The 26,331-nt window shown below is 40.0% G+C and overlaps 2 protein-coding genes across 2 annotated transcripts; one reads left to right on the top strand and one right to left on the bottom strand.

Annotated features, from left to right (window-relative positions):
• The first annotated feature begins 10,541 nt into the window (after positions 1–10,541).
• Positions 10,542–16,085, top strand: LOC145458724 (alkaline phosphatase-like). The gene is made up of 11 exons (XM_080337182.1): positions 10,542–10,668; positions 10,802–11,068; positions 11,330–11,494; positions 11,561–11,733; positions 11,795–11,934; positions 12,324–12,477; positions 12,715–12,849; positions 12,947–13,058; positions 14,180–14,308; positions 14,377–14,538; positions 15,194–16,085. Exons 1-11 carry the CDS (start codon positions 10,599–10,601, stop codon positions 15,325–15,327), a joined length of 1,641 nt encoding a protein of 546 aa, XP_080193308.1. The 5' UTR covers positions 10,542–10,598; the 3' UTR covers positions 15,328–16,085.
• Positions 16,086–25,196: 9,111 nt separating this feature from the next.
• Positions 25,197–26,129, bottom strand: LOC145458723 (uncharacterized). The gene is made up of 2 exons (XM_080337181.1): positions 25,825–26,129; positions 25,197–25,785 (listed from the first exon to the last, which is right to left on the bottom strand). The coding sequence occupies exons 1-2, from the start codon at positions 25,837–25,839 to the stop codon at positions 25,393–25,395; spliced, it is 408 nt and encodes a 135-aa protein (XP_080193307.1). The 5' UTR covers positions 25,840–26,129; the 3' UTR covers positions 25,197–25,392.
• Between the last annotated feature and the right edge of the window lie 202 nt (positions 26,130–26,331).

The raw sequence follows: 26,331 nt of genomic DNA, 5'->3' as shown, positions 1-26,331 counted from the left end.
CATATGTAGTGTAAGATCAGGGTGATTGGTCACTGGTCAGGTCATGAGTGCAAATCCCTTCCGATGCCGTGTTGATTGGTATCGTGCTGCAGCTGACGTTACTTTTGCAAGCTCATCATTGAAAAGTACAGTGAAGTGTTTACACATAATCGGAATCTCAACGACAGATATACAAGATCCTGAGATCCTGCCGTAGAGTTCGAAACAATTTGATATGGCCTAATATCAGCCTAATGTGCTATGACCTCCTGCACATAATTATGCGTATAAATATAAGATGACACGCCGACCTCACTGCGTTACAGTCAGGGCTTTGGAGCCGGAGCAAGGCGTCGGAGCCCCGGAGCCGTGTGGAAAGTATCGCAAGGGTGAATGTTCCGATAGGAACATGTTCTTCGTTGCTTGGATGCAAACCTGGACAACTATATATGATTCCTATAATCGTCTAACTAGACTAATTACAGTGAAGTGCTGGTCATCTACTTCTAATCTAATTTGTGAAATGCTTCAAATCTCTAATTTTAATTCTGGTCTAGTTTCTGGTTTTCATGAAAATGCTTCAGGAGAACTATATAGTGCGAAACGAACCAGGCTCAATGTGCAGACATTTGCCATTATCATGATTATGAGCATGATCTCTGATTTGACCTACACTGGACTTGATTTTCTGTTTTATTTCTTTATAATTCGGAATTCAATTCAATTCCCAAGTTTTTGCGAAATCGTTAATTCTAAATCTAATCTAATTTGAAAAGGTTGACAAATCTTTTGATTGTCCAACTCTGCTTGGAGGAGGATGAATACGCCCTTATAATTTGTTGTTTTGCCCATCATTCGACGATTATTGCTAATAATTATATTTATCATTAACCATACTGCTTTCATCCGGCTTCCACCAAGATTGAGTCCCCGCATGTGTCTTTGACAGTAAAACAAGTTCGAGAACCACTGATACAACTACCTAGATCAGTACTTTGTAAGCTGTGGGATAGTACGCACTTGCGCGGATGACAAAATTGGTGCGAAAGTAAATTGTGACATTTTCTATTTTCATGACGTGGAATCATTCAAATAACCTTAATAGGATAGTAAGTACAATGGCACCATAACTTTCGTCATTGCGACGCATTTGTAAAACTTGTTGAACTGACGAGTGACGACTCACCGCTAATCGTAGCTTTCACGCCAATTTTGCCTCGCACCAGCCGGAGTGAATTAACATGTAATCGCACTGTAATCAATACGTAATCAAAAGATTGGTTGGAAAGCTAGAATAAAGACCTGGCCACCCAAGCACTACAACAGGGCCACTTGACTCAGTTACAAAAGTTTGAAATTTGCTTAAACCCGTCATAACTTTCATGAAATAATTTACAGTGATACAAATGTAATACTTTATAAATATCCCGCTAAAGTGATATTGGCGGAAGCAATGCGCGAATGTATTTATTGTTCTGATAGTGCTAGCTATAGTGAGCTATAATATACATTTCATATATATCTTGCAATAATTCTTTAAATATTGGTTCTAAAGTGGTAAGAGCCGAAGGCAGTGGTAAAGCTGAGAAATCTATTCTTTATTAGGTTCATGTTTGAAAACGCTAACTCGCAGATGTCTGGAGCTAAACAATTAGAATAAAATCATTGCACTTTGTATTTGCAAACAAACGAAATGCATTTGCATCTGTTGTAAAACTAAATACTGAGACAGATGTAATGTCCGGATTCATTACTGAAAAGGTCCGTATTAGGGTCGTGGTCCGCCAGTCGAGAATTGCCCTGTACTAGAAGGTATTGTATAAATCCCGCGACTAATATATAATGAGCATAGCAACAGACCCTTCGATAAATCGGTAGCCTACATGATATTTGAATAAAAAGTGTCAGTGCACTTCATTTTCTTTCTGTGGCTGATTTTCGGTTCGTTTGTGTAGATGAAATTTTTGCAGGTAAAGGTAAAGGTGCGGACGGTGGACGGCCCTCAAAAAGGTTCAAAAGAACTGATCTAAATAATAGTGCTGTCTTTGATCAAAACTGCTTCGTTATCAGATTGCTATCTCAGATGCGAGGTTCTCATCTTCCGGTGAATTATTTTACTTGCCACAATCTCCACATCTCACAGGGCCTCGGTGTGCCCATTAAGAATATAATTATAATTATATTACTGAGTAGTGTATCCTAGGGTTACCATATTGTTGTGAAGCGAACTCCGGACACACTTTAGCGCCCACTAGCGGATTTTAAAACGAGGTGTAGCAGGCTGTCCGTCAACATGACGTCACACTAGCAAAGCATTGCCCATCGACTTTATACACTATACAGGAATGGAGTGGAACATAGGTCATGAATTGCGCCATCTGTAATGTCAGCTCTTGCGATTGCTACTTGCTAGGGTCTGTAATAGATTCCTCCACGGGCCGGATCAAATCGTCGGGCGGGCCGTGTCTGGCCTGTCAGGATGGTCTTTCACAGCCCTGCTATACTGTTAGGTCGGTGCGGCTATCTGGTTGTGTGTTTTAATTAGGTCCGAAACAACATTTTTTCTGCCCCCTTCCGTACAATAAAGCACTGACCTTGGGCCAACTGTAGGGTAGTCGATATAACTTGTTGGGCACTTACTATATATGCATTTGGCTGTTAAATTTTATGTATGAATTCTGTAAATAATATTGATCCTTCCCGTATATTAGGCAACTATAAATGCACCAGCAGGTTGCACATCCGGTGATTTCCAATTTTTTATGGTCGCACCTCGTTTCCAACTTGAAAATGTTCCATGGCAAACTTCAAAACTTGATAAGCTGATTACTAAAAAAATTCGGCTTGCTCAAACTTATTCACGGCCTAGGAAGCTGATTACGTCCAAATTCATCGCGATCCCCAGATAAAGGCAAACGACCCCAAGATTTGGAACCGAACCACTGTCTGTGACTGAAGCATCCAATCGGCCTTAACCAACTCTAGGAAAATACTGTTAGCTAATAATTGCGATTACAATCGGACTTATTTCAGTAAATGATGGTTATTTATATTTATTTTGATTGCATTTTTGACGAGGGTGGTGCCTGGTGCCCATACCAATATCATTATACGTTGCATTACCTCGCGCGCGGCGCGAAGAAGGATTTTGAATAGCATAAATCTGCTTGAAAATAATATTGTTAATGTTGATTTACGAAAAACTTTTGAGCCTGCTTCAAGCCTTCAAAATTCCGGACTTTTAGGCATATTTTAGAAATTCCTCCCGGACGCAGATTTTTCAGTGAAATCCCGGACATGTCCGGGAAATTCCGGACGTATGGCAACCCTGGTGTACACAGGCCTGGACAATTAGAAATAGCTAGGTTCGTTCCGCACGATACAATTCTCCTGCAGCATTTCAGGAAGACCAGAAAATATATTAGAATAAAAATCAGAGCATAAACATTTCACAAATTAAATTATAATTGGCTTACCCGCCTTTCGCTCTAATTCGATAGTTGAATTATTTAGCTGTCCAAGTCTTCTAGTGATTCGGCGCGAATTTTTTCACTGTGTCCGGCCGTGGACAACATTCACAGGATTTGTCATTACTTATGTTACGTACACAAATGATTCCCAGTCTATGCTTATATCAACTCACGACAGAATTATTAGCCAACGTGTGGATTACCTGATCATTTAGGTCGTGGCAGTCTGAATAAGGGAAAAATTAAGGCATGTTCTTGCTGTTATGGTTGTTGTTGCTGTAGTACTACTATTGATTGTGCTACAACTACATTCGTGATTTTATACAATAAGGCCAATCCAATATCCCATTGTAAGACATCGCTTACGCGGATGGGACGGCGAGCAGGAGCCATTAGGTCGGTGGTTATCAACCTTTTTGTATTTGCCGACCCCTTTTAAACCGTCATAGACACCCGTCGATCCCCCAAAGTTTTAGTTCAAATTTAGCTCAATTATCCTGCAGCCGTAATCTGCCCTGTGCAAATATTCACTGTAGGCTTGATAAAAAGCAGCAAAATGTATTTTCTTGAAAATAACTTCCTGTAATTCAGTAGAAATTGTATAGAATTTTATTTGGAAGCGATGTCTGTGACTGCATTTCTTGAAATACGTGATCGTGCCTCGAAAATCCGCGCCTTCGATTTGATATGAACGAGTGCCGAAAGTACATTTCCGCTTCCGACGAGACATTTGGGTATGATCGCAACATATATGACCCAAAAATTGAAAAACATATTTTGTAATGACTATAATATAACGTCCAGCCTTAATCATTTCTATCAAGAAGCTTATCTTTAAGTTATTCTGGAATACTGGTTATGTATATCTCAGGAGAAAATGGGTTCTTGCAAACATCTCAAAGTCACCCTAATTGACATACTCCTACTTTTTTATTTTTCCATCAGCCCAAAAAAAACGTCCATTCTGTTGATGGGAGTCCTTAAGTTGTAGCATCGATGAAGTGAAACTGCCTCGTGATTTCCCTGATTTAAAGAAATACAAATTAGGTTATCAACAATATTTCAAAGTTAGAGATTTCGCGGACCCCCGGTTGAGAACCACTGCTATGCAGGTCTTGGACAAGCCTTCAACAATGAAGCCGCAATTCTGTGGCCGACCTCTGACTAACCCGCCTGAGGCGTGTACGCACTACTGCGCATACTTTGCCTAGCCACTAGGACTGTAAAGGTAAAACTGTGTAGCCTATTTATATTCTGAAGTTGAATTCGGCCGAACGCGTGTTTACGACGGCTATTGTTCACCTTCCTGATTTAAGGTACACAGAAACTGCCGAATCAATTTTGCAGGAAGATCATTGTCCATGTCCACTAATCATGGTATTCCTAAGTACTTCGGTGATATCTTTTGTCGAATCGAGTAAGCATTCGTTATCGGCGCTGACTAAAGGGTTTCTTACGCAGAATGAACGTATATTTATTATATTATTGGAATAGGTATTTTCCCTAGCGCTGAATAGGCCTATTGATATCTGAAAGTATTCAGTCGCGAAAGCGGACGTGTGATACAAGTCATATACTTCGAAGGCTGTGATAAATTATCTCATGACAGCGTGTCCTTTCGACGATTGCATCATATAGGTTAGTATTGTGCTCAAAATTCAAATTTAGATTTTGCTCATGGAAATCGCATTCAATTCACAAATATGGATGCAATTGCGGTGGGATTTATGGTCAATAAAATATAATTCAGCACCGTCGAATGCCTGGCATAGTAGGAAGTCTGTGTAATCGCGCGTAGTCGGAAAACCCCCGGGCAGATCACGGACTATTGTCGAATAATGAGCATATGAATCGTGATAAGTTGCATGCGTTCGGGAGAAATACTGCAATACTCAATTCGAATAATATACCGTGCCCACCACTTTAGTGAGACTTGAGCACTCGCGCATGAATACACGCAGCGATGGTCAGTAACTCAGTACTGCTACTTGTTCGGAGTACTCAAGTAGATTTTCCATACTTTCACTTATTACTCAAGTTATTATTTATTCAGACCACTTCCACGTTCACTTACCAGTCTGTTCTGAGTTAGAGATAGGCTTTATTCAACTTATTCCGTAACAAAACACAAATGAAATACACAATAGGTACAGTCCAAATAAGACAACGCATTCAGCGGCTGCTAAAGCTTCCAAATAGTAGTTGAGCATTTTAAGCCATTGTTTGAATTCATCAGCCGCGGTCTCCAAGCCTGGCTCGACGTCATGACGTTGAGGTTTCAGTAATACCTTGTCCATAAGAGCTGTAAGAATGAGTTTCATAAATTGTTCTGACCTAGAGATTGGCTTTATTAAACTTATTCTGTAGCAAAGCACAGATGAAGTAGACCTACACAATACGTACATCTCAAATAAGACAACGCAAGACCCAACACCTTAAGCAACAGACAACTAACTGATCGCGTACTAACACAGCGGTTCTTGAAGTATGGGTCGCGACCCGAGCATGGTGTGCGAAGGGTCAATATGTGAGTCGCCACCACACCTAAGATATCATTTAATGCGCGTAAAAATTTTTGAATTGGCTGCAGAAAATTCTTCGCGCCTTGCCCGATCTTCTTTCGGTACTTCGATCGTTTCCCAGCATATACTGTGTTCGGCTCTGAATACAATATGTGCACAAAAGCTGTTTGGACACTGTGGCTTTATGATGAAATAAATTCCCCCACCCATGTATCAAACCAGTCCGTTTATCGTCATTGAAGGTTTATCTGACGCCTGGTTTTTCTGGAAAGTTTTAACAATTTTCTCTACTCAAAATATATTGGAATCCCTCACACCTACCAGACCAAACTAGAATGAAATCTCATTCCGTGAGACGAACAAGAATAAAAATTCGGATTGCTCCGCCGAGTGAATTATTATCCTCTGCGAGACATAGTTGTACCGCACGGTTCAAACTGCAAGGACCGGACGCCGGTCGCCGGTGATATCGGCGCCTCGACATATAGCAATATCGAAGGTTTCGGCAGACATGAGGCTGTCATTTTAATCCAAGGTTTTATCACCGCAAACCTTTTTGGCAGCGCATTTCAAGGAGTCGCATGTTGCCCAAAACGTCTTGGTGTGTCCGGAGATTGCAGACCCCAAAATGCCAAAAACGACAAAAATGAATTATGTTTGATAAAGCTGCATAGCGGACAAGTGGTCGTCTCGTATTTACCTTATCGATTTCATACATGTCTACTGTCCACAAAAACGCATCGTACCAACGTTAGCAACGCATTTCTCTCCAAGCTTGGGTTTTGGGTCGCGAGAGGTAAATACGTCTCGATAAAGTTTGAGAACCACTGTAGGACTACATATACGTATAGTGTGCGTCCTCAACGTAATAATTTGGACGATTTTTTTTTTTACACGACAAAAAAAGTCAAGATTAGGTCATTAGGTCATGGTCTAATGCTCAACATAACGCAATATCCTAACTGAAGCAAGACTGCGTGGACATTGCATGGTTCTTATATGAAGAAGCGCATAATGAAAAATTGTGATAGACTAGGCTTACCATATTTTGGAAATCTAAAAAGAAGACACTTTTTCAGAAATTTCATACTTGCTAAACCGGAGAAGAATTCTCAAAAACCGGTGAATTTTTCCCACTTTGTGATCAGTTGACTAAAAAAAAAGGTCATCTTTTCGCTCAGAGCTAAATTCACCGTTTTTCACTCCGAAATACCCACCGGAGCTTCACTTCTGTGCTAATTTGCGGCATATCACTCGCAATTTGCTCTGAATCTGACCTAAATTTTCAAAAAAGAGGACAAAATCTCAAAAAAGAGGACAAAAGGGCGTCCTCCGAGGACACTTTCAAAAAAGTCAAAAAAGAGGACAAATCCTATTAAAAGAGGACGTATGGTAAGCCTATGATAGACACCATTGTCAGAATGAAGCAACACCAGCAGTGTACGCACGCACAACGCCACCAGCTGCTACTGTTGAACGTTCTTTTCCATTCTTGGCAAGCTACTTAGTAAGGACAGACACTTTCTACCCGAGAATGTAGGAAAGAATCTTTCGTCGTACTACAACAAATTTTAACTATATCTACCAAAATACGTGATGTAACTACTGTAATTCTTCATAGACTTCGTCAGGACAGACAGTTCGAACCAGAAATTAAGATAAGTAGTACAATTATAACATTATGTGGGAAAACACCTAATTTGCATACATACGTTAGGTCAAAATTTGGTCAAAAGTGGGTTTTTTAAGGTCAAAAAATGTCACAATATTCCATTTTTAGGTTAAAAAAAATCGCCCTAGTAATAATATGAAACTACAAAGATAACAAATATAGTACGCAATTTTTTTAGGCAAAACTTCTCAATTCTTATACTTTGATTTGTTTAATTATAAACAGTAGTATTGAAAGATGTTTGTATCACTTTCACGAGTGAAATTGGCAAAACAATTGCGCGAAATGACACCTGTAACTGAATAGTGAATAGGCTTACGAAAATACACCTCTGTAGCGTAATATGTCATTGTGCGTTAGTCGGCAAGATGCACGTAATTCCGAAAGTATAGTAAACTGATGATTGACCTTAAAAGTATGCGACCCTCGACCAATTCTCCTTTTTGAAGCTATTTACTTGGGTACTTTATTTTGACTCACTTTTCTTGGAAATCACTACTTCTAGTACTTGTAATTGAGTGAAAAAACATACCGAGCTGCTTCCGGCGTGCTAGGGCCTGGTGGCAGCAGACTTGGACAACTAGAAAATTTTCAGCTTTTCCAAATTAGATTAGAATTAGAATCATAGCTACAATTTTTTTCCTTATTAGACTAGAAATATGTTTGAAATCAGAATTTTAGATTTTTTTGTTCAACTTAGTTTGGAATTAGAATTACAGCTAGACAGTTTTTTTAAAGTCAAATTTATATTAGAATTACTAAATTCGTGAAAACTTGAAATTGAATGAAGTTCAGTTCATATCAAATCAAATTTCATACTGTTGCACATGAGAATAGTAAATATCTGTACAACAAGTTTGGCTCGATTTGCCCTATACCGTTCTCCTAGTATAGCATTTCCAGGAAAACCAGGAATTTGATTAGAATTATATTTAGAGCATATAGAAACATTTCAGAAATTAGACTAGAATCAGATTACCGGTACTTTGCGTTTATTAATCTAATTTTGTGCTCTATAGAATTATCTATAACTGTCTAAGTCTGGGAGGTAGTTTATGGGTCACGGTAAAAGTCTTACTGACGCAACTAGATAATATGATCCGAGCACCATATTATCGGAATCAACGTGACACTAATGATTCCAAACTCCGCTTTGGAACGTCCCAGAGCGTTCATAATCTCGAATTCACGATCACCTGACAATATAATATCGTGAACAATAAGAAACCGCAACAGCAGGTCTACTATGTTAAACTGCTTTCGATTACTGTGAAATAAACAATAACTGTAGATCAAAATCGATGTAGAATACTGGTGCATTATGAATCATTGAAATATACATTTATGTCGCCTCCAACTTACGAAGAGCAGCAGTGAAGACATGAGAGAGCCGGGAGTTGCCGACCCTTGCTCTACAGAGGGTTCATGATCGATGGTAGTGAAAAACTAATGCCATTTTTTGAATCAACCATGAATATTAGCCATGATCGCTAAAAATATAGAGTGAAACAATAAATTTCATCAAATGTTGTTACGTCGTGTTATCTGTGACATTGAACTGGCCAGCGTAATTATTGTGTCATTTCGGGATATTTGTAGTAAGGTGACCGTATAAGATCGAATGATCAGTGTCACGCAATGTCAGTATCTCACTATAGTTGCATCATCAGAAACTCGGTAACGTACACGCATCTACGATTGTACGTGCGCGAGAGCAAAAATTCAAGCAACGCAAAACTTTTTACGTGACGCACATTTTCACATACGAATTGACTAGTCAAACAATGACCGTTAGCTGTGGGATTTCATCGTGTCATTGATCTTGAAACCAACCACACAGAGCATAGTTGACAAAGAGGCATTTTCCATAGCTTTTGAATTACTTAATACCATGAACTACCGTACGCAATACGCGTCTGTATATGCAATGCATGCTTGCCTATAGTATACCTGGCGTATAATGTACGCGTCAGATATCTCAAGAAAAAAAACTGATTTATATCGGCACGCAACGTACTTGATTGCCTGGCAAGTAGTAATACGAATGATCAAATTGAATTTTCGTAATCGCGTTACGATATACACCAAGGTGAACATAATTAGTCATGTCTGACGTCACCACACATGATATCATGCTAACAAAGTGAGAACATATACTGTTTTATCGCGGAGGAAAATAGCTGTCCTACGTAGAAATTATGTGTAGACAATGATTTCGTGATAAGTCGAAACTATAGGAGGCAAGATGCGTCGAGCACGGGTATTTAAGTCGTTCGTTTGTCTATTGGTGCATATTCGTCGCAGCCGGGCTAGCTGACCATAGAACCTAAGTATCTTATCAAGCGAACGATCCTCTGCCGTCCTGTGAAGTTAGCATCCAATAGTGCCGGTCTCATATATGCGGTTGACCTGTTTTTCCATCAGTGGATGGATTACATATTTTCATCTTGCATGGCCATTAGTCAGTCTATTTGAATGTACTGTTTGTCTTGTAGTAAAAACCCTTTCAACTCTTTCTCAATGATAATGTACTTTTTATCCTGGTAGCGACCACAACGTCACACATAGTGTGCATAACGTACGGTTTAAAATGCGCAACCCTGGTGACTTCATGAATCTGCCGATGATATGACGTTTTTGTGTGATGTAAAGTATTAAGGAAATTATTGCCGAACATAACGCAAAGAGAATAAAACGATTTAGAAAGGCCCAATGCATGTCATATCTGAGTGTTGAGTCAGATGCATACATCCAAAAAAAAATCATATTTCCGTCGTATATGTTACTTCCGTCAACGAAACCTTATTCAGATACTTCGGGTTAAAAAGAGTTTGTTGCTTGATTTACAGTCAACGCGTGGTCAACTGAGGGGCTGTGTAACGCGTGACAATTTTTTATTTGATTTTCAGAATCGACTTTTATACTAATTAATAATAGAACTATATCAATAAAATTATGGGAATTTCAGGCCGAACTTGTTCGGTGATGCTTTTATTGATGATGCTTGGATTATGCATGGGTCAAGGTAAGAACCAGGGATTGATTCCTGTATTATTGATTGAATGAGATCCATTACCTACCATGCCCTACCAATATGAGAATTCAATAGTCTTTAAAGCCCTCAAGCGCGTTTTACTGAATAACATGATACATTACAGGTCCCATACCAAGGAAAGAGCTACACGGAAGCTATTGGGATGAATTGGGAGCAGAAGACGTTTTCAACAGCATTATCAAGTTCAACGAGCTCAACACCAATAAAGCAAAAAACGTTATATTATTTATTGGCGATGGGATGAGTTTGGCGTCTGTTGTCGCCGGTAGAATGCACAAAGCGCAAAAGCAAAATCCCCGTGCCCCTGGAGAAGAGACGCTCACATCGCTCGACGCTATGCCGCATTTGGGAATCATGAAAACATACAGCGGTAAAGAAATCAGATTGACGTGTTGTCGCATTTCTTTGCGGAGGCAACACTTCTGGATAATCAGATATTTAGCTACGCTATAGTGTCACAAACTATTTAATAACGCAAACGGTGTTCAATAACCATGGCATTATTACATGCAACGTATAAACTAATGCATCATGTTAGTGAACGGACTCCATGCAGGATTGTAGGTTACCGTCAGAGTTCTATGTACTTCAAACTTCTTCGTTGATTTTCAACCTATCCCGCGTTTTTCAGTTGATCATCAAACGCCAGACAGTGCGGCTACTGCTACTGCACTTCTTTGCGGAATTAAAACAAGATCCTCAATGCTGGGAGTATCGGCGCTAGCGAGCTCGCGGAACTGTGCATCGATCAAACGACATTCGGCAGCCTCCGTACTAGAAAACGCCATTGCCGCCGGTGAGCATTATTACCATTCCACTTGGGATCAGGCAACGTAGTCTTACAGTGTGTTAAAATCATTAGGTAAATCTACCGGTGTTGTTACGACTACCAGAGTACAACACGCCACGCCCGCAGCGGCCTACGCGAAGTCGCCTAGCCGCGGATGGTACTCGGACGCAAAGCTACCTGCCTCAGCCAAGAGACAAGGCTGCCGAGACATATCCAGACAACTTGTTGATAACAAAGGAATAAACGTAAGTCGCTACTGTGATCCATAATATGTCAGCGTATGAAAGCAGCATGCGTGTTACACAGGTAATACTCGGTGGCGGCCGTGCTCATATGCGGCCTCTCGGAACGTCGGACGAAGCGTATTCAGGGATGGCTCAAAAGGGAGACCGCAGAGACGGGAGAAACTTAATTACCGAATGGTTGCTCGGAAAAAGACGTTCTAGGTGTGTTGTGTTGTCTCGTAGAGTCAATGGACAAATGTCAAAGGTGGTCAAAGTAGTCAGCGTTAAATGCTACTCAAGCTGTAGTAAAAGTTAAATTTCGTATACAATGATAAGTAGAATTCGCATTTCCCAAGACATGTCAAAAATACTGCAAGTGGACGTAAAAATGTCATCGAAAATATTTTCAATTATCATAATGCAGGGGACAAATATACGATTAGCACTGACTCGCATTTCGAAAAAAGACAAATTATAAATAGTTTGCAGTTGTATTTTGTAGTAGGCCTACCCATATCCAAATTATTGTCATAGTAAATTACCACTGCTTGGGTATTACACCGACAGCGTGCTATATTCATGGTTCGAAGTTTTCGCCTTTCCAATTACAGCTACGTCTGGAATAAAGAGGAATTCGACGCCGTCGATCCGGAAAACACCGATAACCTGATGGGCTTATTCAACCCCTTCGAAATGAATTATGCTCTCGACAAGTCGTCAGATGTCGCAAAAGGCGAGCCTTCGTTGCCGGATATGACTAAGAAGGTAGGATTGCGGAAGAGGAACAGAAAATACTACATCTCTTCCTAGATATCAGTTTCACTAACTCTATGAGGGCCGCATCTCCATGCGCCTTGTTACGTTTTCAAGACGTATGACACGGCGTTAGTCATTTCCAATGTGCGAAAGACATGTCATCATCCATTTCTAAATATAAACTACGACTATATCTGCCTAAATTGTACCCGACGTCTGCTTACTATTCGTATTCCAACACCACAGGCTATCCAGATTCTCCAGAAAAACAAAGACGGATTTTTTTTACTCGTGGAGTCGGGTTTAATAGATAAAGCTCATCATAAAGGCTTGGCTCATTACGCTATGGAGGAATTTGTGCAACTCGAAGAAGCCGTGCAGGTACGATCTATACGACACAGTCGATTTTAGGAAATAATGTTACTCCTTTTTTGCAACTCTGCAAGAGTATGTAGCAAGTAATTTTAACATTTAACAGGTTGCGAAAAATCTCACGTCCGACTCTGATACTTTGATTATTGCCACTGCAGATCATGGGCATGTATTCACAATAGGTGGCGGAACCACGGTTCGTGGTAATCCAATTTTAGGTAAGTGAACAAAGAAAAAAACGGCATAGCGTGATTTGGATAGCGAATATACGACTATTTTATTCTTTCTCCCTCTGGCAGTGAATTTCGTTTCGTAAACTGTAGTGTGTAGAATGTCCACTGTCCAATGTCCAGTCATTGTTATTTCACACACTGGCTATACTTCCGGTCTCCTCAAGTGAGGCCCGTATTCAAGAAACCTTACTCAGCGCTCAGATTCCTTTTGCATCAACATTGCGTAAGAATCGGTATTCAGAAAGCCAAGCGAGACAACGAGTCTGAGTTCGACTCGAGTCGAACTTAGCGATCTTTCGAGTTGCACTTTTGTGGTTATGGTATTCAATGACGATCTGAGGTTGGAGTCGATCTCAAAATGCAGCGTTTGAGCAAGTGTTTTCCGAGTCAAGCCGTGGGCAGACTCAAGGCCTTACTCATTCACTTTTTTACGGTTTGGCCGTGACTATATTGTGGAAATTGCGCTGTGAACATGTTTGGTGCCTGAATTCACCATTTCAACTGTAATATATAGCAATGTTGTAAGAAGGAAATCATGTTCTTGCGCCGAATGGCTTCATCGTTGGCTGCGTTGCCCAAATCGGCGGACATTTTTCATCAGATTCGCAAAAGCGGTTAATTCCTCACAATGCTCTGTTTTATCATTTAAATATAAAACGTAGCATCAGGATATGTAGAAACGAATGGAGGATGACTATTACTGAAAAATCACACACAAGCTGTTGTCTAAAATAGCAATCTCCCAATCCTAACAAGAAGCGAATCCGTGGCGATGCGGACAAATGCAATACACAATGGTAGATGGCCTGACCTGGCGCTTTATGAATGTACGCAATGTTGAATCATCACAATACCATTAATAAAAACGTCCGTCCCCGTGTATGGCGGAAATATCAACAACGCGGTACCGCTACCCATCATCAGTAATCCAATAAATAGTGTGCTCATGCCTGAAGACTTCAGGATGAGATCTGATGTTTCATTATTTGAAAATATTTGCTTTGGTTTCTACAGTAGCCTATGTCAAATGTTCCTAAAATTAATCACGTATATTACCGTAAGTAGAATTCTCAGGTATAGTAATAATAACTGGTTTTCGTTTCCAGGTCTGTCTCCAAATAATCGAAGACCACGCAAAGCGAGAGACGGTAAATTCTTCACAGGAGCCACGTATGCCAATGGCCCCGGGGCCAAGCCCTATGGCGGTCGCCCTGGCGTAACTGCGGGGTCAGTAGGTATTGAACCCCTTCCATTTTACATACCGAAAGGGAATAAAACTAAGTGAAAATGATGTATTTTGCAGCAAACACAAAACACGTATTTCAAGCAGCTATACCTTTACCTGCCGAGAGTCACAGTGCTGAAGATGTACCGGCCTTCAGCAGCGGCCCGATGGCGCATATGATTACAGGCGTGCATGAGCAAAATTACATCGCTCACATGATCAACTATGCTGCTTGCATAGGTATGAATATGGACATGTTTTAATACTACACTGCGTTTAAGTAAGCTATAGGCCTACACCAGCACATATAGGCATAAAATCAGCCATTAGAGCTTATTCATCCCGAAATTCTAGCATGCGGATGTGTCCCCATGTTTATGTGTCTCCATGCTCATATGTCCCAATGCCGATGGGTCACCATGCCGATATATCCCCTCGCTAATGTGTCGCTACACTCAGGTGTCCCCATGCTGATATGGCACCATATTGATGTGTCCCCCGTGCTCATGTGTCATCATGCTAATGTGTGCCCAGCTCATGTATAACCATGATCATGTGTCCCCATGTTATTGAGTCGTATGTTCAACAGTCGTTTTTCATTTTTTCACATGCTCAAATGTCGGGCAGCCGTTTTAATATTACACCGCGTTTAAATAAGCTATACATCAGCACATAGGCCATTGGAGCTTGTTCATCCCGAAATTATGACAACAAAGAAATCAACAGTTTTAAATCGTTCATTTCTGTGGGTGCATCGCGGTTACATTACATGGACTACTTCGTCTCGTTGCTATTTCGGTAGAACTAGGACCAAACACATTGATTCATATGAATACCAAAGTCTCTTCTTGGTGTTCCGGAGCATGCAACTATAAATCTCGTATACTGTTTACAGGGCTATACGCATCAGCAATCGATTCTCATTGTGATAGGGTAAATCCCGAAAAAGAAAAGTTTGTTCCAGACTTCGATGTACCGATGGATGATGATACTTTTAACCCATTGCCTTGGGAAGACCCCACTGTTTAATAGCTTATCTATTCATTTTTTTTTGTATTTGGTCAATTGCATACGATCAACTCAGTTTCCACGATATTTAATCGCGATTTTTGCCGCTCTATACGAATCAGATCATAGTTTTATAGATATCATAATATTCTACTGTTACAAACAAAACATTTCCAGATGGTGACTTCAGCATCTTTTGTAATACATCAAACTTTTTTATTTTTCACTGTTATTTGAATAAATCGTCGAATATCTTCATTTGATTGATATCGCGATAGAATATGAGTTTAGTTTGCTACTAAAGGAACAAGTTATCCTTCAGATACCCACCAACATCATACCAGATTTTCTTCTAACTTGTCTCTGTCTGTGCAACACCACTCTACCAGTCTAGTACAAAATTCGATCAGTTTTATTGGTGTCAATGTTTGGAGTAAGCTGCCACCTAATCTCCGCAATTTAGACTCTTGTGCTTTTAAAAAACAATGTTTTCATTCTCTTATCTCTAACTACCACTGAATTGTATTTGCATTGTATTTCAAATTGGTCCATGATACTGTGTCTTATTTTTCCTTTCGTTCGTTAGTTTATTTTAATTTCATTTTTTATTCATTAGTTATCGACTGTGAAAATGGCTCCTGTCCCGGGTGGCTCGGCTCTGAAGACTACGTCATATCGAGCCTCCCGTCTACCTTGCATGTCACATTTCACTGTTACATTTGTGTAGTGTTATGTTGATATGTAATGTATACGAATAAAGATTCTCTCTCTCTCTCTTATCCTGTAAAATATGCTAGGCCATTGCTATGCATGACTTGATATCATTCTCATATAATATGACCTCCTGCGCATCATGGTACGTTGAATTAGGAGATGAATCGCTAAATATTGGTCCGGAGTGTGTTATCCATACTGCTTCAATATGATATCGAACAAATTATTCATAGCTATTATTGTTCATCATAATATTGGGTGTCAAATGGGCATCGCAATGACGGGGAAATGCGCCGCGGGCGCGGGGCTAGAAATTACCTGAAACTTCTTGGGTGGCCTAGTCTGAATATCACGAAAATATTCACGGTATAGGCCCTATTCAATGCTTCATTATATGCAGCCAGGAAAATGAATCCAATCATTTTGAAGATTTTTCCATTGAGATTTTGAAGCAAGGAAGTATAAATAACCACAGGTGGAAAAAGACAAAAATAATTGAATAGTGAATATTCAGATGCACAGAACACATTGCGCTCGGGCTCGAAGTTTGAGAATCCAGTGCTGGTAGATACTATTTCGAAACATTTGTTTTATATGAGACCTCTTCAATAAAAGATATTGAACTATCACTGAGAGAGTATATAGTTCCCCTTATAGTTTTCAAGTGCATTTAAGTGAAAACCACGATGATCATTCTATATAACAGCACATATAGGCCTTACCTTGGAAGTAGCTACATGGACGCAATCGGAATGAATTGGGAGTGGAGGGCATTATATTCATTGGCAATGGGATGGCCGTGGCATCCGTTATTGCCGACAGATTGCACATGGCGCAAAAGCTAAATCCGCGGGCCCCGGGAGAAGAAACCCGCACCTCGCTGGACACGATGCCGCACACGGTAATCATAATTCATGAAGACATACCGATGTACGGAAAGTGTATCCAATGTTATGGTACTTCAGTGCGATATATGTGGCAAAAGCATTAATATTACACAGCCTCTGTAGGAGGCGTCGTGGCGTCGTGGCTAAAAAAAACACGTTTTAAACAAGGGCCATGTTTTAAACATTTTTGTTTAAAATTTATTTTTGTTTTAAATGCAACCCTTATTGTCACAAAGGAGAATGAAATAGGTGTGGTCAAAATACAAAATCATATTAAAGGCGAAGAAGAGTTGGCAATATGTTCCTTGCGGTGGAAAAGAAAAGGTGCCTATCTGAACTTTCCCTATCATTCATACTGCCATAGTCAATAATACTAGAATGCTCGACTCGAAGCCCAATATTAGATTCGAAATCGAATCAGTCAGGTACTCGATTTTCCTAGCCCGAGTACTGAACTGAAACGAAACGACAATCTCGAATGTGTCTATTGGATCGATGTATCTCATGTTTTCACGCATCATGTCCATTGTCCACCCCAAGGCCCTTGTTTAAAACACGTTTTTATTGTTGTTGTTTCTGTTTTTTCAGCCCTGACGTCACGAATATTCAATTGTGACGTCACAGTGGATTGGCATTGACAATTGAACATATAGGGCAAATATGGCTCCTTCGGCGATAAGGGCTTCCGAGCACTGTCATAAACAGACCGAAAATATCTTTAACCAGGACTACATCATTATGCAGCATTTTTACAGTCGGCGGTCATCATCATCAGAACACCCATTCCGTTCCAATGATCTATATTCTATATCTACGTGCAAAAACTGTTGAACCGACGACAATTTCGAGGGTCCCAGCCACCCTGCAACGTATACGTCGACTATTTTGGGTGCAAATCGTCTGTAGGCTCATACTTCATGTTTTTTCGGACGTATTAGCCAAATGAATCTATCTATCTATCTATTTACACAATTATGGCATAATCAGACAACGTTAAAAAAAAACATTTTTTGAAGGCATTTGTTTAAAACACTGTTTTAAACGAAGTGTTTTAAAACACCGTTTGTTTTAAATGCAACCCTAATTACAGAGCAGTTCGGTCTGAGAATTTCCATCTATACGGAACTTGAATGCGTCTCTGCAATACTGTCAGAGAAAGAGAATTTCCCCTGTCGATATTCCCACAAATAATTATACAGGAACTAGGTATTGTATATATCGTCGCTGGAAAACCAAACTGTCTAATGTCAAATTTCACCTTCCAATCACCCACCACTAAATGCCTTCGTGAGTCCGACTTCTAAACTGTGTAACTAGATCCAAAGCTCGACACAGTCTGAAAACGGACTCCTCTACTGTTACGGTGCATTATATCTACATATTGTTTATTGTATATCTGCAAAGTCATACCAAATTGCCCTGGTGAAGACGTGCAATGTGAAATAAAACGGTCATCGGTTATCTCTCAACGTGCAAGTACACACACTCCACTGGCGTATCGGCTACCAACATAACGATATTTCCCGCGGCCGCAGCCTCGGTTGGTTCGGAGAGAACTTTGTTGAATCATAGCCAATCCGTTTTCTGACAAGAGGATGACTAGGAGGTTCAAACAAAATCTGATCTCTTTATTTAAATATCACATTCGGTCGCAGCCTTTCGAGCTGACGCTCATCAAGACACCCTAAAACTCTCTTCAATGAAGATACAAATCTATCCGTTACAGCTTGATAAGTGATAGCCCGGAAGCTTCATATAAAATTTAATTGTGTAATCCAAGATCTGTCCATTTGTTTAGTGCCGACAAGCAGGTGATCAGGCTGCGACGATGTGACTGTCACGTACTTCGTTCCTGAGAATTTCTGGCGGAATAAAGCTGTTGTCCGGGTTATCCGGTGTCTGAATTAAGTATAGTCGACTGTATATAACTACATAATTTGCCTCGAATCCGTGACGATTATAAGGTTCGTAGTCACCATGATTCCATAAACCGATATCGAAGGATTTGGCATTTCGATTGTTTTCGTGTCTAGTCTAAATTTCATATGAACAGGACCACTTCGAGTTTGTGTATAGGCCCATTCCCCGGAGTACATATGGCTTGCAGTTTCATTGTGAGACAAGGCAACAATGACCCTATATAGTTGAAATCTTTCCACTTCTTGCCTACTTTCTGATAAATTTCCAAAATGCCAGTTACATTTGACGATATCTGTTTCAATCGGTGCGTATAGGCTAGGTTTGGACCGCCCTTCACCCGATAGGATAGAGTCTCCTGCACCCATGCGGTATCAAATGGTAGACTCGGTCACGTTTGAGATTGTCATGTAGTGTAAAGGTTATACCAGTTGTTATCAGCCTTTTTGTCTTCGCGGCCCCTTCTGTACATTCACGGACCCCGCCCTCTATTATTGTGCAACCGTCATCTGTCCGATGAAAATATCAACTGTAGGCTAGTGGTGAACAGCAACAAAATGACCATTCTTAAAAATAACATCATATCCTATATACCTTTTATGTTTAAATTAGGAATACTTTTATGATTTCAAAGCGAATTCTGTAGCTAAATTTCTTTAAATACGCGGTCATTTGATATGAACGAATGTCGAACATCCATTTCCACAAATATGGGGGGTACCGAATGTAATAATAACGCGCAACGCTGCCGACGACACTTTTGGGAATGATCGCAACATGTATGACATCAAAATTGGGAAACAGACGTCCAAATTTGTCATTTCTATCTAGCAGCTCATCTTGAAGTTATTCTGGAACAGCGGATAGGTATATCACAGGAGAAAATGAATTTTCGTAAACAATTTTTTTCCAAAACCCCAACTAAACATCTCTAAACAGCAATATGTTTGTATCAGTAGGCTATTGGCAGTTTGGAAATTAAAATGAGTTTGGACGCTAGAATATTTCATATCAGACGTAGTTTTACAAGTTATGAAGCGAAACTGCCTTGTAATTTCTCTAATTAAAAAAATGCAAATAAGGTTATCAACCATTTTGGCAGCTTCATGGACCCCTGAAAATGCTTCGCGGACCCCGGTTGAGAACCACTGCGGTATACGATCTGTTAGGTTAGAATCGTCGCCAACTGAAATTGACAGGGAAATACAAACATTTAACTTGTACGCATGATATCAGTTGGAGAGAAATTTATCGCTTTGAATCCAGTGCCTTTGTGACACTGTGGCGAGAGATTTAAACAAAATGGCATGGAAGAGGTCTATGGGAGTGGCGATCATTCTGCAGTACCGGTATGACGTGCAATTGGAATTCGAGCGACACATATCTGGAGTAATCCTTTGCTATAACAATCTTTGACCGACATCCCATCCGCCTACGCAGTGTGACGTGCTTTATACCTTTCAAGTCGTAAAGCTACTCAATTGCTGCTGTTCTGATAACGAAGAAATAAAATGACCCGCTTCATTATGGTAATATTACGCCGGCATTTATGATAAACGCCAACAAAGACATGCCGAACCTAAATCTCTCAAAATATTTAATGACATCTCGATATCGACCGTATTGAACTATGCAGGAATGCCAAGTAGTATATCGAATCTTTGCAGTCAATTATTAATATTTAAACTTACCAGAAAATTCGGATAACGAGCACATTCTCAAAACTATACAGAAACATTGATGTGAACATTCAGTCATTGTGTCAAGCATGTTCGGATGAAAGTGCAAGATCAAGACGTACCATGAAAACAATCTGTGTATTCTGCAGCAGCGAATCACGACTTAATTTTTGATATACTATCAAAACAATGAGTACGCACCTACTTCGATTCACTCGCGTTTATAACTGATAAATTCGTATCACATTTCTACCAGCCTTCCGGCTGACTTTGCTTGTTTACCCTAGCAAGGAGTTAGGAACTTTTTTACATTTTTGGTCAAGCGAATTCTAATATCTACGGACACCCAATTGCGTTTACGTGAAAGTCGTTTTTAATTTTTTAAAGTTACAGTAATTGCCTCAACGTATATAGGCGACGAAAGGACGACCCTGGCAATAGAAATTATCTTACAACTAATGACGTAACTGTTTAGCATTCAATACTCGTGCGCGAGCTCCAAGTTCGTACAGCCGCGAGCGAGATGAATCGAAATAGCGAAAGCACCCAACGGAATAGGGACGTGGTGGGCCTATTTATACATTGTTATGCAAAAATTTTTGTCACCCATGCGTAATTCAACGATGAACACAATGCGCACTGTTCTGCGTGTGTATTTGTTAAATATTTCACGTTACTTGGAATTAGGTGTTCCTTATGCAGCAGAACAAAGGCTAACAATGAATTTTGCGAAATAGCTCATGTCATTTCAAAATGCTCACAGGCAATCAGAAACCCCTTTCGTAAATCGAATAAAACGGGTTTCGACATCGCGGTGATATGTTCGGGCGTTACGTTACAATTATTTGCACAAACCGTTTTGGACCGATTAAATTCATGTGGTATATTGTTTCCATTATTGTAAAGTGTTATTGAATATCTGACCATGCGCAGAAATCGGATAAATTCCTATTCCCATTCATAAATACAGCTCTAACCTGCGCGGCAATGGCAGTTAACTTACCCAACGAATGCTGAAAGTCGTCCGTAAAGGGTATACCAAAAGCATGAAAATTATGAACATCATAACATTCATTACCGTGGCGCAAATGACCTGTATAGGTGATAAGCGCCAAAAGATTGTTCAACAAACAACAACCTCACGAATAACTTGAAACACGGTATAATATGCCGAACGCCTTGTATCCGCCACTATGATCGACTGATCGTGTGCTCTGTGCACTGTGCAACATATTCTGATAACCAAATCTAACAAAACATCTTTACTTTTTTTAGAATTATATTCCGGACAAGCTCAATCATCCACGCATTACCATAAATTACTTTGCACGGTAGACCTTGAAAGTGTCACTTTCTCATCAACTTTTTCTTCTGCTGCATCGCATATCCACCCCAAACACTGATGTCGGAAAAATGTTACAGCGCGACCGGGATATGTGTAATTACTGAATAATCATGAAAATTAAACTGCGATCGTTGCGTTCTCTGAAGGCCAAATGCCCTCATCGAATGCGTCATACATAGATTATGCACTGTAAAGGTTTACGACTCCTGCCTGATCTTAGCCAATCATAACGATTATATAGCATTTGTTTATACCAGTTTATACCAAACCGACTGTCAGACCAGTAGTCTCGCGCCAGCCCTGAATTAAGATAAGGAGATAATATTGAAAATAGAATAATAATATAGTACAATATCAGAGTTCTGCTCTTTCAGATTAGGAGATAATATTGAAAACAGAATAATAATATAGTAAAATATATGAGTTCTGCTCTTTTGCCGCCCTCCCTTGTTACTCCCTTGATACTCGCAGACCGATATCTCACTCTTATAATAGGCCTAGGCCTTGGATATTGTTTCACCAACCTTACTTTTACTTTCGGTCAACAAGGAAAGCAGTTGGAAAGCACCGTTATCGCGAAGCTTTTGGATTTTACTCCGTGTCAAGCTTGTTTCATCGTTACTTATCATCACACCTATGTGAAACCGGAGTCTCATGAGACGAGATGATTTTATGCTTGCAACCCATTATACACGGATATCAACGTAGCTTAACGAAATTCTACGCTGATTAGCAAAGCAAATTAGAAAATCATTTTACCACTTTGCCCGCGGTATGCAATTTCTGAGATATGCCACCAAGAAACACGCGCTTGCTACGCGAGAATTAGTTTACATTACACTCGTTAAGACGCAGCAATTATACGTTCAACTCAAACTCAGGAACGGTATTTTATAACTCACTGAAGCAGTTACATTATATTAACCATTACACATTACTCAATTAACCCCACTTGACCCAATAGGAAACGGAATCGGGTGAGTCACATAACTTTCCAATAATTATTCCGATATGCTTCTGTGACTTTTGTGCTTTCAATCATTTAAAAATAAATATATGGATAAATAGAGCTTGTGTGCCTGTCCTGTAAATATTGTTATTGAAACTGCGCTCTAGTGCAAAATAACTCTAATCGTGGAATGATAGCATCGAGGGGGTGGAAATGATACGCTTTTGCTAATCGTGTTACTATCAATCGTCTGATAACTATTAAATAATGAAAACCATTAACGTTTTAAAACGGACAACCGGTATACTCGCTTCGGCCGTTCCGGTGGAACAAAAAAGTCCATGGGAAACTATTAATTTCAAATTATCGTTGTAAATCATATTGTCGATAGGTAGAGTATAGGTGAGCGTTTTGCTAAGAATACACCTTGCAAATATAGGGCAGCTTAAGTGCGAAGGGAAGATTATAGTTTATTGAACGGGTTTTAGGGCTGTTCAACAGTCTGTCGGACGTACTATTTGTGTATTTCGTGGCGATGGGATGAGATCGGCGTCCATTGTTGCCCGCAGAATGTACATAACGCAAATCTACGAGCCCCTAGAGAAACTTTCACTTCCCTATACCGCCTCTGCAATCATGAAGAGATACAAAAGTGTGAAAAACGAACTAAATATTATACCACTATGCGATGGTTATATTACAGTACTGAAGGCTGCAATTTACTTAACGGAATATAGTACAGGGGTCGGCAAACCCCGGCACGCGTGCCATTTGTTGCACGCGAGATGATTTTTCATGGCACGCCAAATGATTTCACGCAAACTATTATAACCATGTTTTTGCAAAAAATGAAACAGAGGACTTCAATATCTACAAAGCTCGTAGGCGATCCAAAATTATTTTGTAAACAACATAAATTGGATTTTTTGGGTAGATTTTACTGATCTTGAATTTTTTCCGCGCTTTCCGCGATTTAGTGGGCTTGGTGTTTTGATTATAATGTGGAAATCCCCAATAAATAATTATGTATATAGAAAATGTTTTTAAAAGCTATGCATAATGTACAGAAATGTATCAACCGTATTAGCAGTTATGAAAGAACGACTGGTGGCAAGCGGCTGGAGTAACGACAATCTTTACCTTATAGGGTTACCTCATTTTGGGAAACTGAAAAGAGGATACTTTTCAAAAATTTCCAGTTTAATATGACCGTTTATGATTCACAGTAAGCCGACAACGGGCCATCTATTACGGTAAGCCTATAAATTAGGATACAAGCAGTATAATGCTAAATGATAAGCTCACCGACAGTGCAAACATCTATACAATAAAACGAAATCCAGATGGCAATTTTGACGATTTTTTTATCTAGCGCTCAAAATTTTGACTTATTTTGACATCTCAAATAAAAAATCGCCCTATACTCATAAGGCTATAAGCTATAACCACTGTTGTATCTTATAAAAAAAATGACTAGCTACGTATTGGTCCGGCGCGTGTGTCTATAATGATTCAATATGATATCGGACAAATTATTCCGAGGTCAATAATATTATGGAATACCAAATGGGCGTCGCGAAGACGGGTAATTACGACTTATTTTCTATTTACGTATGCCAATGGTGGATTAGAAATCACCTAAAATTTCTTAGGTGGCCTCGCCTTAATATAACGAAAAAATCACTGTGTATTCAAGGCTTCATTCAGTGACATCGATCATCCAAAAAATATTCTAATTAAGCAAATCACATCCATGAATTGAAATCTCGAGACGCGGACTCGTGACATGCATAAGAGAACTACGATGTTTCAATGTCATTGGTACCGCATGTTTTTTTTTTGTATTCATGGTGTTTGTCGACTACTATGGTCGTTCACACCAGGCCGATATTCTTTATTTTTTCCCGTAATTGCCGACTTATAGCACGGCCCTCTTCTAGGATTTTTTGTAAGACACCGCTTACGCGGATGAGGTGGCGAGGAGGATCCGAGATAAACCTCCAACAGTTAGGCATAGGAATTCTGAAGTCCACATCGGTCGGACTCGAACCCGCACCCATTGGTGTTGCAGCCACGGATTATATACACCACTGCGCTATCTCGCAACCACCGCATGTTATTAATGTATAACGTGAATCCAGTCATTTGTGATTGAAGATTCTTCCATTGAGATTTTGACGCAAGAAGTATAACCACAGGTGCCAAAACCCGAAAAAATAACAGAAAAAGGAAATATACTCCGTGTGTCGTGCTGTCTGTTTTGTTGAATACAAACAACCTCCCATCTGTCTGTCACACCGCATTGTGTATCGCATTGTACGTCGTGTGCGTCTTGAGCAGATGAAGATATGCCTATGATTTTTGCGAAAACCACATTTCAAACATTCCATACCATGCACTCGCGGTATGAAAGCGGTACTGTATTGTAATTTCAGATGTCATTTTTCGTGTGTGGTAAATCATGGCTAAAAAAAACGCATGTTTCAAACAAGGACGTGGTTAACTGGCAACGATCTTGCATGCTGCAGTTGATTGCGACCCCGCACGACTTGAAATAATTCGTGATGAGTATGAGGAGCCTCCGGATGAACATAATTAAACACCTTTGACGAGTTCCAGTTCGAACGCACTGGCTCGTTCGATTGTTTCTTCGAGACATAAACGTTCTCCTTCGATGCAAACGTATTTGGACGACATCGTATCGCGCAATATTCTCGATTCACGTTTCTTGTCTTCGACCACTTCGAACAAAATAGCGTCACGGTATCTCGGCGTGAGTCGTAATCTTTTACGTCCGCTTTGCTCTTCAGTGATGAAACGAAATGTTCCTTGTTTTTCTACTGCCAACATGAAATTGTTTCTGTTGCCATTCACGTTTTCCTTTATCCAAACGGCTTGGTCGATTTTCATCTCCATTTTGATTCTCCTGTGCCCCGTGCTTGGCTCGGCGGATAGCGCCGGATTTAGTGCACAGCGAATCTTGAATCCGTCACGTTTGCACTGTTGCAGCGGCTCAGGGGCACCAAGATCACGGCTGACCATCTCGTATTCACAAACGATATAAAAAGTCTACGTCTGATGTAAGGATATGCTGGAGGGTAACATTGCACGTATATAAGATCTTTTACAGGAGCGAAACTATTTTTGAATTGCTGTGTAATGCAGTGCTTCCCAACCAGTGGGACGCGACCCCTTGGTGGGTGGCGAAGCATTTCTCAGTGTTACATTTCTCTATTCGATATGTCATAGAGATCGCCACCAAATTTATCTTGCCATTCACCCGCCACAAACCGTTGTGAATCCGACTTCTAAACTTAAGCTGTAACTAAAGACAAAGCTCGGAACTATCTGAAAACGGACACTCCTAATGTTATACGGTGCATTATATCTACATATTGTTTATTGCAGATCTGCATATATATACCAAATTGCCCTGGTAATGACGTGCAATGTGAAATAAAACGGTCATCGGTTATCTCTCAACGGGCAAGTACAAACACTCCACTGGCGTATCGGCTACCAACATATCGATAT

The sequence above is a fragment of the Botryllus schlosseri genome, chromosome 16, assembly GCF_051294905.1.
Source record: "Botryllus schlosseri isolate E-star chromosome 16, Bs_hap1, whole genome shotgun sequence".
Taxonomy (NCBI): Eukaryota; Metazoa; Chordata; class Ascidiacea; order Stolidobranchia; family Styelidae; genus Botryllus; species Botryllus schlosseri.
This window is presented reverse-complemented; position numbering and strand designations above follow the sequence as displayed.